The sequence below is a fragment of the Sporothrix brasiliensis genome (assembly GCF_000820605.1).
Source record: "Sporothrix brasiliensis 5110 chromosome Unknown Cont15, whole genome shotgun sequence".
Taxonomy (NCBI): domain Eukaryota; kingdom Fungi; phylum Ascomycota; class Sordariomycetes; order Ophiostomatales; family Ophiostomataceae; genus Sporothrix; species Sporothrix brasiliensis.
In genome coordinates this window covers 727,087-747,436 of record NW_024467134.1, presented here as the reverse complement: position 1 = coordinate 747,436, position 20,350 = coordinate 727,087, and the positions used below count along the sequence as shown (strand labels likewise).

At 55.6% G+C, this 20,350-nt stretch overlaps 5 protein-coding genes across 5 annotated transcripts; 4 read left to right on the top strand and 1 right to left on the bottom strand.

Annotated features, from left to right (window-relative positions):
* Window positions 1-1,520: 1,520 nt before the first annotated feature.
* Window positions 1,521-4,644, top strand: SPBR_05571 (dipeptidyl aminopeptidase; the record flags this gene model as incomplete). The annotated part of the gene is made up of 2 exons (XM_040763834.1): window positions 1,521-4,461; window positions 4,529-4,644. 2 exons carry the CDS (start codon window positions 1,521-1,523, stop codon window positions 4,642-4,644), a joined length of 3,057 nt encoding a protein of 1,018 aa, XP_040622014.1.
* A 355-nt stretch (window positions 4,645-4,999) lies between these two features.
* On the bottom strand, window positions 5,000-5,515 carry SPBR_06239 (uncharacterized protein; the record flags this gene model as incomplete). Its single annotated transcript, XM_040764501.1, has 2 exons — window positions 5,000-5,215; window positions 5,294-5,515. The coding sequence occupies 2 exons, from the start codon at window positions 5,513-5,515 to the stop codon at window positions 5,000-5,002; spliced, it is 438 nt and encodes a 145-aa protein (XP_040622013.1).
* Window positions 5,516-7,404: 1,889 nt separating this feature from the next.
* SPBR_06066 (uncharacterized protein) lies at window positions 7,405-8,422 on the top strand (the record flags this gene model as incomplete). The annotated part of the gene is made up of 2 exons (XM_040764328.1): window positions 7,405-8,072; window positions 8,194-8,422. The coding sequence occupies 2 exons, from the start codon at window positions 7,405-7,407 to the stop codon at window positions 8,420-8,422; spliced, it is 897 nt and encodes a 298-aa protein (XP_040622012.1).
* Window positions 8,423-10,400: 1,978 nt separating this feature from the next.
* SPBR_05655 (F-type H+-transporting ATPase subunit alpha) lies at window positions 10,401-12,801 on the top strand (the record flags this gene model as incomplete). Its single annotated transcript, XM_040763918.1, has 4 exons — window positions 10,401-10,487; window positions 10,653-10,804; window positions 10,911-11,554; window positions 12,035-12,801. 4 exons carry the CDS (start codon window positions 10,401-10,403, stop codon window positions 12,799-12,801), a joined length of 1,650 nt encoding a protein of 549 aa, XP_040622011.1.
* Window positions 12,802-13,857: 1,056 nt separating this feature from the next.
* Window positions 13,858-15,064, top strand: SPBR_05985 (uncharacterized protein; the record flags this gene model as incomplete). The annotated part of the gene is made up of 3 exons (XM_040764247.1): window positions 13,858-13,963; window positions 14,027-14,856; window positions 14,921-15,064. 3 exons carry the CDS (start codon window positions 13,858-13,860, stop codon window positions 15,062-15,064), a joined length of 1,080 nt encoding a protein of 359 aa, XP_040622010.1.
* Between the last annotated feature and the right edge of the window lie 5,286 nt (window positions 15,065-20,350).

Below are 20,350 nucleotides of genomic sequence, written 5' to 3'. Positions count from 1 at the left end.
AGGCAGACTTCGGCTGGCCCCATGTTTACACCAATAATGACACCCTCCATGACGACGCCTGCACCTGCGCCCGCGCCCGCGCCCACCCCTCCAACGCCTGCTTCTCTCCAGCCGCACGGCGGCGCTGGCGCACCACACGCGTGGTTCTATCCACTCCCGTATGCGCCGACGCGGTTTGCGGTTCCTCGCCAGCCATGCACCTGCCAAAATCCGGTGGCGTGCTAGCTGACCTGGTCTATTCTGTTTTGTTGTCCCTTTCTGGGAGAGCAGCGAAAAAGAGTCGAGGTTGGCTGGAGAAGAGACGAAAAAAAGACGGTTTGTATAAGCCTCGACGAAACGAGGGGTGTTTGCTGCGCTTTTTTTTTCTTAGTTGCTGTTTTCTGTTGCCTTGTGCGTCTCCGACTTTGATTTGCTTTTTATCATTTCTTACTTCTCTGTGGCTATGTAACCAAAACGGCGTGTGGTGGTGGAAATGTGTTCTCGATCATCTGAACAAAAAAAACACGCGACCCAAAACGTCTCTCGCAAAACACCCATTTCCTTTTATCTCTTTTATTTTTCTTTGCGCTTTCATGTACCATAGCTAAATTCAGATATTTTAATCACTCTTAACCAACCTGTGCCTGTTGAAGGTCGTCGTGATGTGTTATGAAGAACTTGTCGATGCAGCCGCAGTTGGCTTAACACTATTAGCACGTTAGCACATTAGCTCCTGAGACGTGAGCGTGAGCTCTCCACTGTAATTACCCCTGCGCCGAATTAGCCAATGCCCAGGCCGCCCAGATAAGCCAGGCCTTGGTTGCTTGGCGGCAGATGACGAAACAGCAGGTGGCCGGAAACAGATGCCCCTGACGGCTGAAGCCCAGAGGCCAAAAGGCCAAAAGGCCAAAAGGCGTGCCACCAACGGAAACTGTCGCGACCCTATTGCGCGTGCTAGCCCGCCATCGATCGCTCTTGCCTCGTTCTCGTCAACTCCCTTTAACGGGCAACAACGTTCTTTCCTTCCCTTTGGTCCTTCCCTTTGTAGCCTGTGCCAGCCAGACTTTCCCAATCGGGTGCTCAATAGCTCTCCAAAAGAGCATCGCCGGAGCGAAGAAGAGACAGCTCTCTTTACTCCTTTCTCCATCCAACAGTTTGACACGCAACGGACACACAGACACCTCTTTGCGACACTACACCCCATCCGCCCGCAGGCAACCAAAGAGGCTGGCCTCTTTTTGTCTTTTGTTTTGACATTGCACACTGCGTTTGTCGACAGTCCATTGCTTTTGTCAATCGCTCGTTTCTCTCGACTGGCTCTCGAAGCCGTCAAAATTTCTGTCTTGCTATCTAGATTGATGCTCGGCCCTTGTCCTTTGAACAGACGGAGCGCCAGACAGCACAGGGGCAGGTGACAAACCATGCCTTGTCTGAGACGGTAACCCGAAACGATAACCCAGTCTTGCCTCGACAACATCCCGACATCCCTCCGACCCAAGACCTTGAGACGTCCGTCTCTACGTCTCCCCAAACCCCCCAACATGGCCGCACGACCGCTCTCCCCGCCGCCGCCGGCCGACGCTTCGTCCCTGACGCCGCCGTTTTTCGCCGACGACGACGACGACAACAACGACCATGACCACCGCATGTCTCACGAGTCGCTGTCGTCCGTCTCGACAGCCAGCCTCATCCTCGAGCGCATCAGCGAGCGTGCCGACATTGAGTCGGCTGCCAACGCATCCAGGTCCTCGCGCAAGGGCAGCACACAGGACAACGCCGGCAGCCCCGGCCGTTCCCATCGCGACCGGCTGTCCGACTTTGACGACGACGACCCACTCAAGGACGAGAACAGCGCCGACTACGATCTCGAGACCGGGCCGTTCCTGGGCGGGACCAACAGCAACAACAGTGCCAACGGCCATGGCGCAGACGCCAACCACCGAGACCGAGAGCGAGACCGAAACGGCGCGGCGGACGGAGACAGCCCGTCGTATACCAAGTCCGTCCGTTACACCAAAATGGACCCCGGCCTGCGGCGGCTGGTCCTCATCTTCACCGCCGTGATTGCCGTCGCCTGGTTCGGTGGTCTCGCCATCTACGTGACCCACCACTCCTACTTGCACGGCTCCAACTACGAGCACGACCCGATGGCCACGGCAGCACGCGGCAGCTTGCGCAAGATTACGCGCGCCCAGCTGGCCGAGGGCTACTTTTCGCCCAAGCGCGCCAGCATCAAGTGGGTGGGCGGCCCGGCCGGCGAGGACGGCCTGCTGCTCGAGACCAGCCGCGACGTGCCGGGCAAGGTGTTTCTGGCGGCCGAAGACGTGCGCAGCCTGGCAGGCGGTGCCGGTGCTGACGTCTCGTCCAGCTCCACCTTCTTCAGCCGCACCCTCGTGAAAGACGCCGCCTTCCAGTACGGCTCGACGCGCTACGTCATCAGCACGACGCTGCCCAGCAAAAACATGGCCAAGGTGCTACTAGGCGTCAACACCAAGTCCAACTGGCGGCACTCGTCGACGGCGTCCTACTTTGTCCTGGACGTGGCCTCGCAGGCGGTCGAGCCGCTCGTGCCCGGCGAGCCCGACGCGCGCGTCCAGCTGGCGCAGTGGAGCCCCGCGAGCGACGCCGTTTCGTTTACGCGCGACAACAACTTGTTTCTCCGGCCGGTGCCCGCCGACGCCAGCCTGCTCGCCGCGAGCCCCGTGAAGCAAGTCACCACCGACGGCGGCGCCGAGCTGTTTTACGGCGTGCCCGACTGGGTGTACGAGGAAGAGGTCTTTGCGGGCGCCAGCGCCACGTGGTGGTCGCCCGACGGCCATTACCTGGCGTTTCTGCGCACCAACGAGACCGGGGTGCCCGAGTACCCGGTCCAGTACTTTATCGAGCGGCCCAGCCTGACCGACCCGCTGCCGGGCGAGGAGAACTACCCGGAGGTGCGCCAGATCAAGTACCCCAAGGCCGGCGCCCACAACCCTGTCGTCAACCTGCAATTTTACGACGTGGCCAAGGGCGACGTCTTCACGGTGCCCGTCTCGGGCGACTTTGCAGACGACAACCGCCTCATCACCACGGTGCTGTGGGCCGGCCCGCACAAGGTGCTCGTCAAGGAGACCAACCGCATCAGCGACGTGATGCGCGTCGTGGTGGTCGACGTGGGCGCGCGCACGGGCCAGGCCGTGCGCACCGTCGACGTCGGCCATATCGACGGCGGCTGGTTCGAGATCTCGACGACGACGCGCTATGTGCCCGCCGACCCGGCGCGCCAACGGCCGGACGACGGCTACATTGACACCATTGTCTACAACAACGGCGACCACCTGGCGTACTTTACGCCGCCCGAGAACCCCGACCCCATCATGCTCACCACGGGCCCGGACTGGGAAGTGGTCAGCGCGCCGTCCGGCGTCGACCTCGAGCGCAACCTGGTGTACTTTGTTGCCACCATCCAGGGCGCGACACAGCGCCACGTCTACAGTGTCGACCTGCACGGCGGCAGCGGCCCGACGGCGCTGACCGACACGTCGGCCGATGCCTTTTACGCCGCGTCCTTTTCGGCCGGCGCGGGCTACGTGCTGCTCGAGTACCGCGGGCCGGGGATTCCCTGGCAAAAGGTGATTAGCACACCGGCCGCAGCCGCGGCAGCATCGTCGTCCGGATCGACAGCGGCCTTTGAGCACATGCTGCAAGACAACGCCGAGCTGGCGGACCGTGCGAAAAAGCACGCCCTACCCCTTCGCGTCTACGGCACGCTCGAGGCGCCCGGCTACGATGCCGGCGACCCGCCTGTGCAGCTCAACTATGTCGAGCGCCGGCCGCCGCACTTTGACCCGCATAAGACGTACCCGGTGCTCTTCCAGCAGTACAGCGGCCCCGGGTCGCAGGAGGTCAAGCACGAGTTCCGCGTGGATTTCCAGGCGTACGTGGCCGCCAGTCTGGGCTACGTTGTCGTGACGGTCGACCCGCGCGGCACGGGCTACATGGGGCGCAAGAACCGCGTGCTCGTCCGCGGCCGCATCGGCGTCGTCGAGGCCCACGACCACATTGCGGCGGCCAAGCACTGGGCGGCGCTGCCGTACGTGGACGCCAAGCGCCTCGCCATCTGGGGCTGGTCGTACGGCGGGTTCACGACGCTCAAGACGCTCGAGCAGGATGCTGGGCAGACGTTTTCGTACGGCATGGCGGTCGCGCCCGTGACCGACTGGCGCTTCTACGACTCCATCTACACGGAGCGCTACATGAACACGCCGCAGGCCAATGCGGCCGGTTACGACGCCAGCAGCGTGCAGAACGCGACCGCGCTCGCGCAGAACACGCGCTTCCTCGTCATGCACGGCGTCGCCGACGACAATGTGCACTTTCAAAACTCGCTGGCGCTGCTGGACCGCCTGGACCTGGCGGGCGTCAGCAACTACGACGTGCACGTCTTCCCGGACAGCGACCACGGCATCTACTTTCACAACGGCAACACGATTGTCTACGACAGTAGGTTTTGTGCTCGACTCTGTATTTTTGTTTTGTGTCTTCTTTGTTTGCTTGCTAACCACCCCAGAACTTGAAAACTGGCTCATTAATGCCTTCAATGGCGAGTGGCTCAAGGTCAACGATGCAAAGCCCGTGGACAACAAGGAGAAGAAGCGGCAAGCAGTCGGCCAGCCCGTTGCGTAGTTTTGGCTATGCTGTCTTTGGATCGCGTGTAGAGGGAGCAGGCGTTTGGCGTGGCATGGCGTTATGTATTCTGTGTAAGACATGTTTGTATACCATTCGTATTTATGTTTGCGAGCCAGTTGTATTTTAGCACCTCTTTTGTATGAAATAAAGCACTATCGCGAGAGTGTTACTTTATTGTTTTATTTATTTATTTATTTATTTTAAAAAAAACCCTCGTTAATAACTTTCTTGAAAAAATACGTGTTCATATTTAATTAGATAAGACCTCCCAAACTTCAACACAAAAATAACGACAGAGTATAAAATCAAACTGGTATCACAGCACTCCATACACTTTCCTCCATACACCTCCTTACACCTGGTTCAGCAGCTGCTGCCGGACCAGCTGCGGGTACTCGGGCAGCTGCTCGTCAATCTTCTCGACAACGCAGGCCGTGCCGTACGCGCAGACCTGCGCAAAGCCGCCCATGTCGCCGGCGTCGAACCGCAGCGCAATCACCGCGTTGCCGCCGCGGCTCTGGCACTCGTTGACCACGCGCGAAATCGCATCGTTGCGGGCCGAGTAGAGCTGGGGGGGGTCAGCAAGTTAGTATGAGGTAGACATGGCAGGCATTGAAAAGCGGAGTGCACGCCGCAGTGGACCTACCAAATGGGTAAACCATCTCAGCTCGCCGCCGGCCATGCTCTTGAGAACCATGCCGAGGCCGGCGGCCCAGTTGCGCGAGCGCACGGTCAGGCCGTAGACGGCGCCGAGCACGCGCACGACGCGGTAGCCGGGGATGTCGATCATGGTCGTCGTGATGACGCCGTTGGTCTCGGTGAAGCAGTGGAGGTCACTGAGCTCCGGGGGCATGTCGTTGCGAGGCATTGTGAAGGGAGATGGGGGATGTCGTTTAGGTGCTGGTGATTGGATGTGGTTGGTAATTGTGGTTGGTATGTAGCTTGCCCGATTTGGTAGTTGCGTTTTTGGGACGACTAGTGAAGTGAGGAAGAAGAGAGAGGAAGGCACGATGAGGAGATGAGATGAAGATGATGGGAAGGAGCGAAACGGAAATCCCAAATGCAGTGGCAGATGCACGTCTTTTATATCTACAATGGAGGTTGGTGTGCAGCTCGACTCCCTTTGAAGAAAGCGGCCTCGACGATCATGATGTCGAGCTTAGCTTCCAAGACCCGCGCCAAGTCCACAAGCCTAGATCGCCGGCTTCGCCTTGCAGCCCGATCCATTTTCTTCTTTTGCATACACAGTATTTCCATCTACACGCAGTGTGACCTTTGGGAGGCAGGTTCCTTCCTTTCTAGTGTTTCGTGTGGCACACATCGAGGTGGTTCCTGCCATGGCGGCACATCGGCATTCGCCCAAGGAAAGCGGGACCCACTCTGTCCGATACGAAAAACGAGGCGTTTCCAGCGCCTTGCTTGCCGCCACAACTCGCCAAGGCAGTGCACTAAAGCCCTGCAAAGTATGCTACAAACGGCGCCCCAATGCGAACATTGGCAGCTGCCTTTAGCAAGCCATTCAATGGATCCATGCATCGTGAAGGCAGACGTCAATCGCGAACCATCCAATCGTAAATCGCATTTCTTTGCTTTCTTTTGACTTTTTGCTTCTCCGACCGAGCCCGCAATTTTGTGGCTCATTTCCTTTCACAGTCCCGTGTTCTTTTCTTCTGGCGCGCTTCTGGTCACATCCACAAGCGCGGCGCGGAGATGTGTGTTTTAGGCAGCCACATTTCCAAGGCCAAGATCAAGATGCCGGTGAACCCTTTTCTCGACCTCGTCTTTTCCATGATGCTATTTCCTTCGTCTGAACTCAATTGGCTCGCTCCTCGGCATCCGTTGCCGTGAGAGCTCGTCCGTCCTGCTTCTGACGTCATGTGTCCCCCTGGGTGGGCTAGTCGAGTGTTGCTGTTTCTCTGTTCTGGTCCATTTTGTTATCTTACCAGCATAAGGTCGTCTGACTCGACGGACCATTGACGGCCACAAGGCTCCTGCATGTCTATGTTGTACTCAGCTGCCCAATTGGGACAGTCGACGTGCCGAAAGAGGAATTACGCCGCGCTACTCAAGACGACAGCGACGTCGGCTGCCGGGGATGTTGCATCGCAGAAGCCACGAACAGACGAAAGCAAAATATGTTGTACGTGGCCATGGAACGACAAGCACAATACCCTGTGCAGATTTCCATCCAGTTGTGTCCGACCACCAGCGTCCAGACGCGCCAATGCAACCGCAATATGGAAGTCGTTGCCGCTGCCCTTTATTTGCCGGGTGACGGAAGATGTCGAAATATGGTCTAGCGGGCGAGACAGCAAAAGAGAAACAACAACCCCGGGTCGTTCAAATTGCAGCATATGAGCTCCAAGGGGCAGACCAAAAGACCAAAAGACGGGACGAGCCTGGATCGCTTCCCTGTGCCCTGTGCCCTCTTTACGCGGTGGACTGGGCCTATTCAGCCGTAAAGACGATGGCCCGACATACCAGCACATAGCACATACATCGCTGCGCGGAACCAGATGAAAATCGCCAAATTGGTCTCAATTTACGAGAGGAGACGCCAATTCGGCCTTGACAAGACGCAGCGGAGAGGGCAATAAAAGGACGCCTAGGGTAGGCGAAATGGCGTCAAGCGACGTCTTGATCTCCCGTACCCGGCAACGAGTGTTGATCTTCTTCCAGTGAGGCCAATTCACAAGCACAGCATAGGATCGCTGCTCCCGATCGTCGCCACACATACACCTACGTCCTGCAACAACGATGAAGGCTTTCTCGTCGCTGCTGTTTGCTGGCGTGGCCGCGGCCGTGCCGACTGGTCAGGCCGCCGACGCCGACACGCCGGCGGCTACCGTCAAGTGCCCCATTGTCTTTGACGGCCGCGTCCCGTCGACCCTGGCGCTCACCGACTTTGACTCGTACAGCAAAGGCTCGCCCTTTAACGCCGAGTACGTCAAGGGCAACGACCTCAAGTGGAGCGAGATTCTGCTGCTGCCCAGCGTGCCCACGAGCCGCTTCGACGCCGCCGTCAACACGTCTGGCGCCGCCGCCTTCAAGGCCCTCGAGGTCACGCTGAGCGACAAGTCCATCTTCCAGAAGCAAAACGGCTTTCGCCGCGCCGGTCTCCAGCTCAACGGCGACACCAACACGGGCAGCCCCGGCTTCACCGGCATCAAGACGCTGCACTTTAGCGTCAAGCAGGACGCCCAGCGCCCGCTCAACCTGAGCCACGAGTACCTCAACGTCTGGCACGAGGCCAGCGACTACTCGGCCGACCAGATCATGTTCCAGGCGGGCACGCTGATTGACCAGGCGGGCCTGCCCAAGAACACCTTCAAGGTGATGAGCCGGCAGAACAAGCAGCTGTGGTCGACGCCCATTTCGACGACCGACTGGCAAAACTTTGCCTTTACCCTGGATTTCAACAAGAAGTGAGTGAGTGTGTGTGTGTGTGTGTGTGTGAGAGAGAGAGAGAGAGAGAGAGAGAGAGAGAGATTGGGTGTGTGTGTGTGTCTTGGGTTTGCAGTCTTGTCCTCTAACTGACATCTCCAGCACCGTCCAAGTTTACTACTCCAAGGGCACCGATCCGTTGGCGTCCGTCCTCAAGGCCACGGCCGACGACCTCTCGGGTGCCGGCCAGTTCCAGATCGGCATCCTCAAGAAGCCGACGGGCACGAGCGATGTCGTCAACAGCGGCTTCCAGGAGTCCGGCTTGAAAGAGGGCCAGATTTATGGCGGCATCTTTATCGAGGACAGCGCCAACGGCTGTATCTCGTTGTAGGCGAGGTCAGCCATTCGCCATTCACGTCAACGGTCAAAGCCAACGGTGGAAGCCACACGCATATCATCAGGCAAAGCACGTATCTGCACGTTGGTGGAAGGCTGCTTAAGGGGAAGGAGAATTGAAAGTCAATATGTCGAGGAAGCGGATTGTGAAGATGAAAAATACAGATGTGAAATACAATATAGATGGATGGCATTGTCCTTGACCTATCTTCACGCTGTACCGTACAAAGTAGACCCTGTTCGCCCTAGCCAGGCCTGAGTTGCTCAGAGCTGAGGTTTCGAAAAACGACCCTTTTCGGGCACAAGCCTGAGGCGGCGAGTCACGGGACCTGCGTTTATGTTCTTCATGGGAGCCTGCCCTCCCGGACCCATCAAACGCGTAGCTCGTGCCTCAATCTACGGCATACAACATACAGGCTTGTTTTTTGCGCAAGGCCAAGTGGAGCAGCTCCGGTACAAGCCGGCTGCAGACGACCGCAGCCGTCGAGGATGCACATGTCGACACGGATACTCTGAAGTAGCATGATGTTGTTGGCAGTCTACGATGTGTCTATTCAATAGGGTGCATGTATGTCTGAAGCGTCTCCCCGTCTCGTCTCCATCGGACGTCAAGTTTGAAATTGTCTCTGAAATTACAGTCGTCGCGCTTCGGTAATCAGAATCTGGCGCTCTCCACTTTCCGAATTACCGAGGACTTCACGCACGAGGCAAACCAGAGCGTCGCATAGAGACGAGGCTGGTCGATTTGATCGAGGGAGTCGTCGCGCCGTCGTTGAGTTGTGCATGATGCAAGTGTCGTCGTCTGTTGTCAATTTTGTATTCGCTTGGTATAATTTGTTGATTTGTCTCACAGAGAAATCGCAGGTAAGAAAGGACGAAAAGCCACATACGGCCTAATTGCATAGGTTTTATTGCATACTGGAGCTTTCTATTGCCGCCGTGCCGGACCAGCGGCCATGCCTGTACTGTGTCGCTCCTGCATTGTAGGTTGTCCCTGTTGTTTCCCCTGGACCTCCTCTCCAATCTGAGCTGGGGCCTGTTACCGGAAGTTTTAGGGCGGAAAAACCTGCTAGCCCGCTGTGATTGGACCGACCCGCTCGCACGCCCCACTATTTGCTCGTTTTCTTCCCTTTTGTGTCCTGCTGCTTCACTTTTTTTCGCTCTTTCCCTCTGCACCCAGGACGACCAGCGTCTCCACTTTCCTTGGCTCCTCCCACTGGCGTCTTCACCCAGTTTCCCCCTTCCAACGCCCAATCCCTTCCCATAACGTTCTGCGCCATAGAGCCCCCGGCCGCTTTTCTTCGTCTCGTCCAGCGGGAAAAAAAAAGTCTCGCATTTTTCTCCTGGCTTTTCCGGCTTTCCTCGTCTCCTCCTCCCTTACCCTCCCAAAACACCTCCTCTCTTTGCTCCTTGTTTTTCCCTTCCCCCCAAGACCTCTCGCTCCCTCCCCCTTCCCGCGCTCTCAATTGCAATTGGTCTTGCAATTGTTTACTCGAGTTTCTTTTCTCAACTCCTCTCCTTTTCTTTTATTCACATCAAATCGGTCCCGACCATGTTCCGGAACGCTCTCAGACAGTCGACGCGCGCCGTCGGCGCCATCTCTGCCAGCAGAGTGGCTGGGGTACGTTGTCCCGAGGCGAAAGAGTTTTCTTGACGAAGAACACAACGGCACGACGACGACGACGATGGAAGACAAGGACGATGATGAAGACGATGGACAGGGCCGGACGCGGATCGGACATCGTGACGAGGACAGACGAAGCTAGTAACTGGCGAGGTTGTCGTCAAAGTGAAACGAACGGACACAAATGCACCCGAAGCCGACAAAACACCTCAAACAGCGCAACCTCCACCCCCAAACACAACAAGGCTCGATGGAATCGGACAGCCCGGACGGGGACGCCATCAGAGAAAGCTTGCTCTATTGAGAGCCGACACGTTGATGGCGTGCCGGCGCCGGGGCGGACCTCGAAATGGCGGCCGCGGCATTTTTGTCTCTTTTGGCGTTTCTGATTCGTCGAGCTTTCGGGGTTTTGAAGCTTTGGGGGTCAAAGCTTTGGGTGTCGCGATCCAACTCCAACCTGTCCACAACCGCTCTCTTCCGTCTTCCGTTGTCGTGTCGCGCATCCCAAAGCAATACAGGAGCTACATTATTACTTTACTGCTTCATCGGCCTATTGCTTCGTCGCAACGATAGCATCACATACTAACATCCTTCCCAATAGGCCCGCGTCGTCGCCCCTGCCTTCATCCAGGCCCGCACCTACGCCGATGCCAAGGCCTCGCCCACCGAGGTCTCGACCATCCTCGAGCAGCGGATCCGCGGTGTCCAGGAGGAGGCTGGTCTCGCCGAGACCGGCCGTGTCCTGTCGGTCGGGTAAGTTATCGTGTGTGGTAGTCGTGTGTTGTTGATGATAGTGTTGCTATTGGTCGTAGTTGGCCAACACGCACCGTCCTCTTTGTGCACGGTACTAACGTCACAGTGATGGTATCGCCCGTGTTCACGGCATGGCCAACGTCCAGGCTGAGGAGCTTGTCGAGTTCGCCTCGGGCGTCAAGGGCATGTGCATGAACCTCGAGGCCGGCCAGGTCGGTGTCGTGCTGTTCGGTTCCGATCGTCTCGTCGCTGAGGGTGAGACCGTCAAGCGTACCGGCCAGATTGTCGACATCCCCGTCGGCCCTGAGTTGCTCGGCCGTGTCGTCGACGCTCTCGGTAACCCCATTGACGGCAAGGGCCCCGTCAACACCAAGGAGCGCCGCCGTGCCCAGCTCAAGGCCCCCGGCATTCTGCCCCGCCAGTCCGTCCGCGAGCCCGTCCAGACGGGTCTCAAGTCCATCGACGCCATGGTCCCCATCGGCCGTGGCCAGCGTGAGCTGATTATCGGCGATCGTCAGACTGGCAAGACCGCTGTCGCCCTGGACGCGATGCTGAACCAGAAGCGTTGGAACGACGGCAGCGACGAGAAGAAGAAGCTCTACTGTGTCTACGTCGCCGTCGGCCAGAAGCGTTCCACCGTCGCCCAGCTCGTCAAGACCCTCGAGGAGAACGACGCCATGAAGTACTCCATCGTTGTGGCCGCCACCGCCTCGGAGGCCGCTCCCCTGCAGTACCTCGCCCCCTTCACTGGTAAGCAACCAATGCCACTCTCCTATTGATTTTGTTACTTGATTTTTATTTTTGCGCCATCGTTTGTGCGTTGTGTTGCCAGGGCGCACCTGCCCTATGTTGAAGATGCCCGTCGTACCTTCCTGTTTTTGTGGATGGTCGCTCCTTCCCAGTTGTGTTTCTCGGCGATTGTCTCAAGTCCCGATCCCGCAAAAAGTGGGTCCTGGCAAGACAATTTCAAGATATCAATACAACGACCTCACGACAATCTCAAAATGGTTCCAAAAGGATTTAAAAGATATCCCAGAGGTTAAGAAGGGTTTTGTGGCTTTCTTTGCGCGTTTATTTCCTATCTGAGTTTTGGTATTTGACTTCGTCACGTGGCTGATTTTCTCGCTAACCAAACAAAAAACAGGTGTAAGTTTTTTTCTCTTCCAATACAATTCGATCATGATAAGGGTTTGTAATGCTAACTTTTTACGAAGGCAACTATCGGCGAAGCATTTAGAGACACTGGCAAGCACGCCCTTGTGATCTTTGACGATCTGTCGAAGCAGGCCGTCGCTTACCGCCAGATGTCTCTGCTGCTCCGTCGTCCCCCTGGTCGTGAGGCCTACCCCGGTGACGTTTTCTACCTGCACTCCCGTCTGCTGGAGCGTGCTGCCAAGATGAACGACAAGCTTGGCGGTGGTTCCATGACTGCCCTGCCCGTCATTGAGACGCAGGGCGGTGACGTGTCTGCTTACATTCCCACCAACGTCATTTCCATTACCGACGGCCAGATCTTCCTGGAGGCTGAGCTGTTCTACAAGGGTATCCGCCCTGCCATCAACGTCGGTCTGTCCGTGTCGCGTGTCGGTTCCGCTGCCCAGCTCAAGGCCATGAAGCAGGTCGCCGGTTCGCTGAAGCTCTTCCTGGCCCAGTACCGTGAGGTTGCCGCCTTCGCCCAGTTCGGTTCCGACCTGGATGCCTCCACCAAGCAGACCCTCAGCCGTGGTGAGCGCCTGACTGAGCTCCTGAAGCAAAAGCAGTACTCGCCGTACGCCGTCAACGAGATGGTTCCCCTCATCTTCGCTGGTGTCAACGGTTTCCTTGACAACGTTCCTGTTGCCAAGATCCTGCAGTGGGAGGCCGACTTCCTGGCCCACCTGAAGACGAATGAGAGCGAGATCCTGGCCACCATTGAGAAGGAAGGTGCCCTGAGCAAGGACACCGAGGCCAAGCTGCGCGACATCACCGGTTCCTTCACCAAGAGCTTCCTGGGTTAAAGCATCCAACTTACTGAACTCTCGGGGCGGATAATTGTCTCCCCGTCGCTCTTCCCGTCCGGACACAATGCAAATGGACAAATATACATGGACATGGACTTGTTAATGGGTGTGGTGTAAAATAAAAAAAAGTTCTCTGCCACCGTACAGGATTTGGCAAGGTACAAAACCGGGGAGGAGACGAAGAAGAAGGGCGGCTGCGGAACCAGGAGCGAGAACCTGTAGAATTCATTTTTATAAACCTTTACAGAGGGAAGAAGGCGGTTCGTTGTGCCTTGTGTTGTATTGTCTTTTTTGTTGGGGCGACTGTCTGAGGTCAGCTTTATATTTTGGTATTTCAGTCTTTTGCTTCCCATCTGAATTGGCTCTTTTTTGTTTTGTGCTTTAATTGGTTTACCACATCTTTTGATTTGTTTTTCCCATCTGTGACAAAATTACGGGCGACGAAACGGTATGAAGTATGTGAAAGAAAAGAAGGAAATTAATGATGGGAAGCCGATCATGTGGAAGGCGAGACAAAACCCAATTTCTATACTTGTCGGCGCCAAAAAACCCGTAAAATGAAGCAATAAAATTTTCAACCATACTCGCTTTCTTAGAAATTGTCGTATATACATATTATGTTGTGTTGTCCGTCCGTTCTAGTGTGTCGTTGAGAGCACCTTCCGTCTCTGATTCGATTCTGCTGACAAAGGCCCGCTGCGCCCACTGTGCATCGGCCCCTCCCGGCGTCAAATTGCGGACTGGCTCCGCCAAAATCCAGTGCAAAGACGGAAAGAGCGTGACATCATGGATAGGCCAGAACGGGAAGCAACGACGTCCTATAGACAATATAACCAAATTGGAAGGGGCGACAAATCCGACGGTCGTTCTTGCCCTTCTTCCCATTATCCATTCGCTCTTTCTCTATTCCACCCCTATTGAAACAGCCCTCTTCCCCACAGGCAACAGCTCCATACTTCAGACGACATCAATTGGCACAAGAACGTCGGGCACAACAAACGCATCCAAACGCATCCACAACCACCAGCTACGCCACTCCAACAGCCCCCGACAATGTCGCCAGTCGACTCACCTGTCCCCGAGATGTCGTCGGCCACAAAAGAGATCCTTGCGCGTGCGCGCCAGCTGGTGCCGCCCATGCTATCGAGCTTCCACAAGGGTGCGTTGGCAGGAGGTCGTGGAGTTCGAGAAAAGGTGAAGACAGTCACTAACTAATGGCTAGGCCAGCTCGGACGCATTGGCGTCATCGGCGGCAGCGAAAACTACACGGGCGCACCGTACTTTTCGGCCATGGCTAGCGCCCGCCTCGGCTGCGACATGTCCCACGTCATCTGCACCCCGGCGGCCGGCGCCGTCATCAAGACGTACTCGCCCAACCTCATGGTGCACCCGCTGATGCGCGAGGGCCGCGAGCCCGGTTCCGAGGGCGCCGAGACCGACCCCAAGGCGATTAGCAAGCGCGTCATTGACGAGCTGCTGCCCCGGCTGCACGTGCTCGTGGTCGGGCCGGGGCTCGGGCGCGACCCGTTGATGCAGCAGACCGTCGGCCACGTGGTGGCGGCTGCACGGAAGGCGAACCTGCCGCTGGTGCTGGACGCGGACGCGCTGCAGCTGGTGCAGAAGCAGCCGGAGCTGGTGCGGGGGTACCCGCTGGCGGTGTTGACGCCGAATGTGGTGGAGTTTGGCCGGCTCGAGAAGGCGTTGTTGGGCGACGACAAGGACAAGGACGGCAAGGATGACAAAAACGCCGGCGGCAAGGCGCTTCGGCTCTCCAAGGCGCTCGGCGGCGTGACGATTGTGGAAAAGGGCGCCGTGGACACTGTGGCGGCCTACACGGACGACAGCGCATACGGACCGTACAAGTCGGACCTGACGGGCGGGCGCAAGCGGTCGGGTGGGCAGGGCGACACGCTGACGGGGGCCATCGGCACGCTCCTCGGGTGGCGCAAGGCGTACCATGACGGTCTGTGGGACACCACCAAGTCGGGCAAGCCGCTGGACGAGCGGGAAACGGTCCTCCTCGCGGCCTTTGCCGGAAGCGCCATTACAAGGGTTGGTTCTGCGAGGTCCGCGAGAGCACCCCCATTATACACTGTCTCGGCTAACCACACTATAGGAATGCTCTCGGCTGGCGTTCGTCAAGCGCGGGCGCAGCTTGCAGGCCAGCGACCTCACAGACGAGGTGCACACGGCGTTTACAAATTTGTTTGGAGCGGACGAGGATGAGGATGCGAGCGGGGAGGGTGCATCCAAGCTGTGATCAAGCACATGGATGAGACACGTCCACGCCAACGAGTTGTGAACATGACGTGCTGGAGGACATGAGCAGTACAAAGTACAAAATGGGTGACAGACAGGTAGTCGGTGTATGAATCCAGCCAGTGTATCTGCATGCCGTTTTTGACAATACATGGCGTCGCGCCTTGTCTACGTTTGATATCAGTCCACCGGCCATTGTCCTGTCGCTCGGGAATGTCTCTATTCGCGTTAGTGATCGAGAGTCAAGTGTCATCGTGGGTGGTGTTATGCCAACTTTATTTTCGACACTGGAATGCGTCTTGCAACCACAATGTCCTCTAGCCTCGTGTTTGTTCGTTTCGAACGACGCAGCAAAAGTAGGCAAGTCACACGTTACGATTGATTCTACGAGGAGAATCGCATAATGCCATTGTTTTCCGTCGACGTTGTATTATTTATAGTCTGCTTTTCTTTTGACATTTGGAGGCTCACTTGACTCGTTGTTTACATTCTCGAGTTGTCCGTTTCCTACATTACATGCCGAATTCTCTTTCCCACGCCCCCTCGTGATATTTCGTCGGTTACTTTATTTACCCGGGTTTAATGTCTGGCATGCAAACCCTGTACATGTAGCTATTGTTTCGAATAAACATCGTCGCCAAGATTTCCATGGTTCGATCTTTGCAGAGTGTGTGCACAAGGCAGGGCACCGTGGCTCGGAAACGTGGTTTCGGGCATGGGAGGCCCTTTACCGATTGCTACATGTGCATTGCCATACGGTGGAGAGTAGAGAGTGGGTGTTTTCAGAATACCTTGGATGTCGGTCAGCCACTGCATGGGATGCCAGTCGGTGATGTTTTGCATCTGTTAGCATCTGTCATGCAGACACGGGGGACATGGGCTTCCACGTTTTTTCGTGCTTCCGGCAGAGACGCTGTGGTCGTTATAGGATACCCATAGATGATCCGACGGTGGAAGGAACAAACTCGCTTCGAGAAGCGAACAGCGTGGTACAGAATCTATACACAGCGAACGAGTCGGCAAAACGAGGCTGGAAGGTGGCGCCGAGCAGATGCCCTGGTTGACAACAGAAACAAAGGCATGGCGACGCGGACACACAATAGAGTACCACACGAAAGACGAAACTCTTCTAGAATGTTTTCCAAACGGCTGGTAGCGGCACATAATTGTCCGGTGGCATCCAGGATCTGACGGATGGTATACCACGAGATGGCCATTCTGGACCCCGCGATGCGTCGACGTAGATCATCATAACCAGCTCCTTCTTTTGCCTCACGATCGATCATGTACGCCCATTCTATTATAGCAGCCAAGGCCGCAAAGGGAGAACAGCGTGAATCTCTCTTTCTGTACGGCGGTGGCTTGGTTTTGTCCCGAAGCGAGGTCCAAGGACATCCAACGAGCTTCAGAGCTTTTCTGGGACGCCACAGCCGTACAACATGACATGTGCACTCTCCATGTCTCTCCTCGCGGTGCAAGGCAGCCTGGTCATTGGATTTTGTCGTGTCGTACAACCACCACCAGAGCCAAGGATAGCTTGAGGACAGTTGAGGACATTCTGCCCCTGCCCTTGTCTTCTCTCCTCCTCGGTAGCACAAAACGCAAGATAGCCGAGTCTGTGCTTTTGGCCAAAACAGAGGCATGGGAAAACAGAAAATGTCTGTGGTCTACTACAGAACTTGTAACTCGCCAAAATCTACTCAAATAGGAAGCCAGGAGAGATCTCCCGGATGAAGACGCTCAGGTTATTTTCCTGCCGCTCACACTTGCTGAGCATATGATGATGGCTTTTTCTTTCGTTTGGATGTCAATGTCCTTATATTCCTTGCCCGTGTACATCAACACCCCAAGATCTCTACTGCAGCCGCAACGTGTTTGATCCTGTTGTTCATCCCTGACAATACGACCTTGTAGCGTTCCTGCCAACAGAGACGATCGTCCGCAACGTAGCCCGCAGCTCAACAGGAATAAGGGCCCGTTGAACATGCAAGACACTGAACCTCACGAGCAAGGCGAGACCACTTGACTTTAGGCCTCTTTTCAGCCCTTTTCAGCCCTTTTCAGTCCTTGTAAATGCTACTTCGAGAGGATCAGCACAAACAGGTGCGCTCTGCCGTTGGAAATAGCAGCCTCTTTACTCGGTCCTCCTCTCTCTTTCTCTCTTCCCACCGTTCTGGATAACGTAACCTGCATGTCTGAATTCGGGAAATTAATTCTGCCCGATAAAAAGTCCAGACTCCTTTTAAGATGCATTGTCGATCAATACGGTCAAAATGGGTCTACATACGTCGTACATCTCAGAGACGCGGAGACGCAGAGAGAGCAGACCAGAATAGGGCAGGACGATGGCCACAAAGCGAGAGACACTGGAAAGGGCGACAGCGAGAGCAGGTGCACTAGCGGTCAGCCCAAAACCTGAGCCAGATAGACGAGAGCTGAAAACAGCACGATGGAAAAGCCACAGCGTAGCGTCCGTGGAATAGGACACAGGAAGATCGCAGTGATCAACTGCCTCGCAAGGAGGGAGCCTACGAATATTCACGCGCTGCTCTTCTTCGTCGCCGTCGTTCTCCTCGTCGTCCTCCTTCTCCTCCTGCTCCTCTTTTTTCGTCTGCGAGATCAGCATCGTCCATTGCGGCGGTACTCCCGTCAGTTATTATTACCCCGGACGAGGGCTGGGGGCTGACCCATTTTGGATCTTCCTTTGGATGCCTCACCGATGACAGCCGGCATTTCGGTAGTGTTTTGTTTTGGTCTGTTTGTCTTTTCTTGTTTCCGCCATTCGCAAAGGGGCACGGGACACCCGACTTTCCTCCCCTGTACTCTCACGAAATGACAATGTCTGCCGCCATGCTTAGTAGTCCCTTCTGCCCGTTCCCCTGAGTTGCTGCATCACCGGCCTAGACTCTTTGCACGGAGCGCCCACACGCAATAGTGTCCTTGTATGTCTCATTCGGGGAGGCGTGCATCGTGCAGTGTGCATGCTACATCTTTTGTCCTGCATACGGCACGGAGGGCGTTATGAAAAGATAACAGAGAAATGAAAAGAAAAAGATAAAGAGGAAGAAAAAGAAAAGAAAAGTTGTCGTTTTGTCCCCATCGTCCCTGACCATCATCTCCGCGAACGTGTGAGATTGTCTCTGGTGAGAAGAAGCTATCAAAGTCGGCAGGCATTCAATGTGCAAATTTAGACTCCGTTGGATATACAGAATAAGCGTGCTTGGTCCCCCTGAGTATGTACTATCTTGGGTATATGTTTGTCCACGTGCTTCAGTCTGATGCAGCCTAATGTTGTTTAATGGCCCCCGTTTCCAAGCAAGACAAGAGACAGAGGGTCTTTCGTTTGGAAGGGATATTACGCGTGTCCTGTACAGCTATGCTGAGTACTCTAGTTGAAGTGCTGCCCGTCGATAGGATGCTTGTATTTTGCTTGCTAGTTTTCTCAATGTAAACAAAGACCGAAAACGTGGACCACCTCGAAGCAGGCCTGCAAGCCACAGCAACTGCAAATGCACTACAAGTGGAAGTGCAACTTGTCGCGCAATAACACCTGCTGTATCTCCTGTATGTCCTGCATCTCCTGCATTTCCTGCCTCCCGCCTCTCCTGCAGTGGGCATTCCAGTCCTGAAGGATCTGACGGATCGTCGCCACAATGTGCAAAGGGCGTTAGCTACTCTGGCAAAAGAACGGCCTCGACTCTTTTGTCTTCCTTCGTCCCAGGGTCCAGGCTTTCTTTTACTGTTGGCCGTGCACTGTTGGCAGTCGGCTGTCCGCCGTCGTGTCGTAAGTTGGTGCTGTCTTGTATTGCCAACGGGTGGTCCTTCACATCATTAGTTTGTTGCATCATCTATTTGCTCGTTTCTTTTCTCGTCCTGTTGATTTTCTTTTCAAAAAGTTCTAGCTTCGCCTTCCTTTGCTCTCGTCCAAACAGCTGTTTTTCTTCTCGTTTATGCAAGACATTTCCAAACAGCCAAGGGCGCCCGAGACGACCGTAAAACAAGTAGAGTGCGTGCTGCGTATCCCTCTCTGGATTGCGGAAAACTGTGGCTGCTGTTTGATAGCCGAGTCTGCCAGATCAAAACCCCGCGAGGGAGGAGGGAGGCTTGCCTGCAAGGGGTGCAACTCTTTACGATGTGGCTTCTTTTGCCTCCGTCAGAGCTGCTGCATGTCTCACCGAACCGCTTGCCGCCAATGAGAGTCGTCGATTCGACTCGTTTTCTTTTTTTCTTGCGCTTTTATCTTGCCAACGTCCGCCTCCTCGACACATGCCCTCCCTGGGATTCTTTTTTTTTTGTTTCTCTTCTGATTCTTTGCTTTTTGCACCAGCCGTTTCGAACCACTTCGACGTTATTGTCTGACGACAGAATCTTTCATACTCAGCACATCCTGTCACCAACCGGCCTAGGCTTGCTAGTGGCGTCGGGGAGGACGGGACGAGGCCTGGCTCCCTCGCGTCCCGCCATGTCCAGTCTATCTCCAGTTTTAAGCAGCCCATTTCCAGCCATCTCCAGCCCATTTCCCGTCCCTCCGTCCCTTGTCCCAGTCTACCTGTGGCTGTTGACATTCTCCCGCAGTTCACTTGTCACAGACGATGAGTTCTGAAGGAAACGGCAAACATCACATCATCCCAAGGGATGCCAACACTGTGTCGGTTTTGACTTGACTTGAGGCCGTCTCAACTCAACTCTTGTCACGTCTGCTCGCGCTTTTTTCTTTTTCTTTTTTCTTTTTTTTTCTCCTCTTTTTTCTATTTGTTTTTCTTGCGTGCGGATCTTGTTTCTGACTTTTGACGTTCCGCCTATTGTCACTCGGTTGTCTCCCGGGACCCATTCCGCGGGACAGCCTCGAAGCTAGCAGATGCAATGCAACCCTCCCTCTTGCGTGTGGGAACAGTCTGAAAGTACAAAGTAGTGAAATTGGGAAGAGTGTAGAGTGTCTCGAGAACCCTACGCCAACTCGGGCAGTCTGGAGGTTTGTCCAGTGGACCTTTTTAGCTCTGCAGTAGCGTCGGTGTGGTGGCATCATGGGTCCCCTGTCGGCACTGCGTCAGTGGGGACGCGGTTCTCCGCCCTCGCCTTCGCTTGCTTCAGTAGGCGTCGGTCCCGGCCATCAGCCACGGGTGTTGACAGATGGATGGAATGGACACGCGGCGTGTGTCCAATGCAATCCGTCGTGGTCCGTATTCCTATCTTCTTCTCCCTTTCGCAACCAGAGCGCCGTACGTTGTATCTTCGGGTTTTGCGTACCGTTCTGATGTCACGATGACTCTTTCTCATCCCTTTTGAA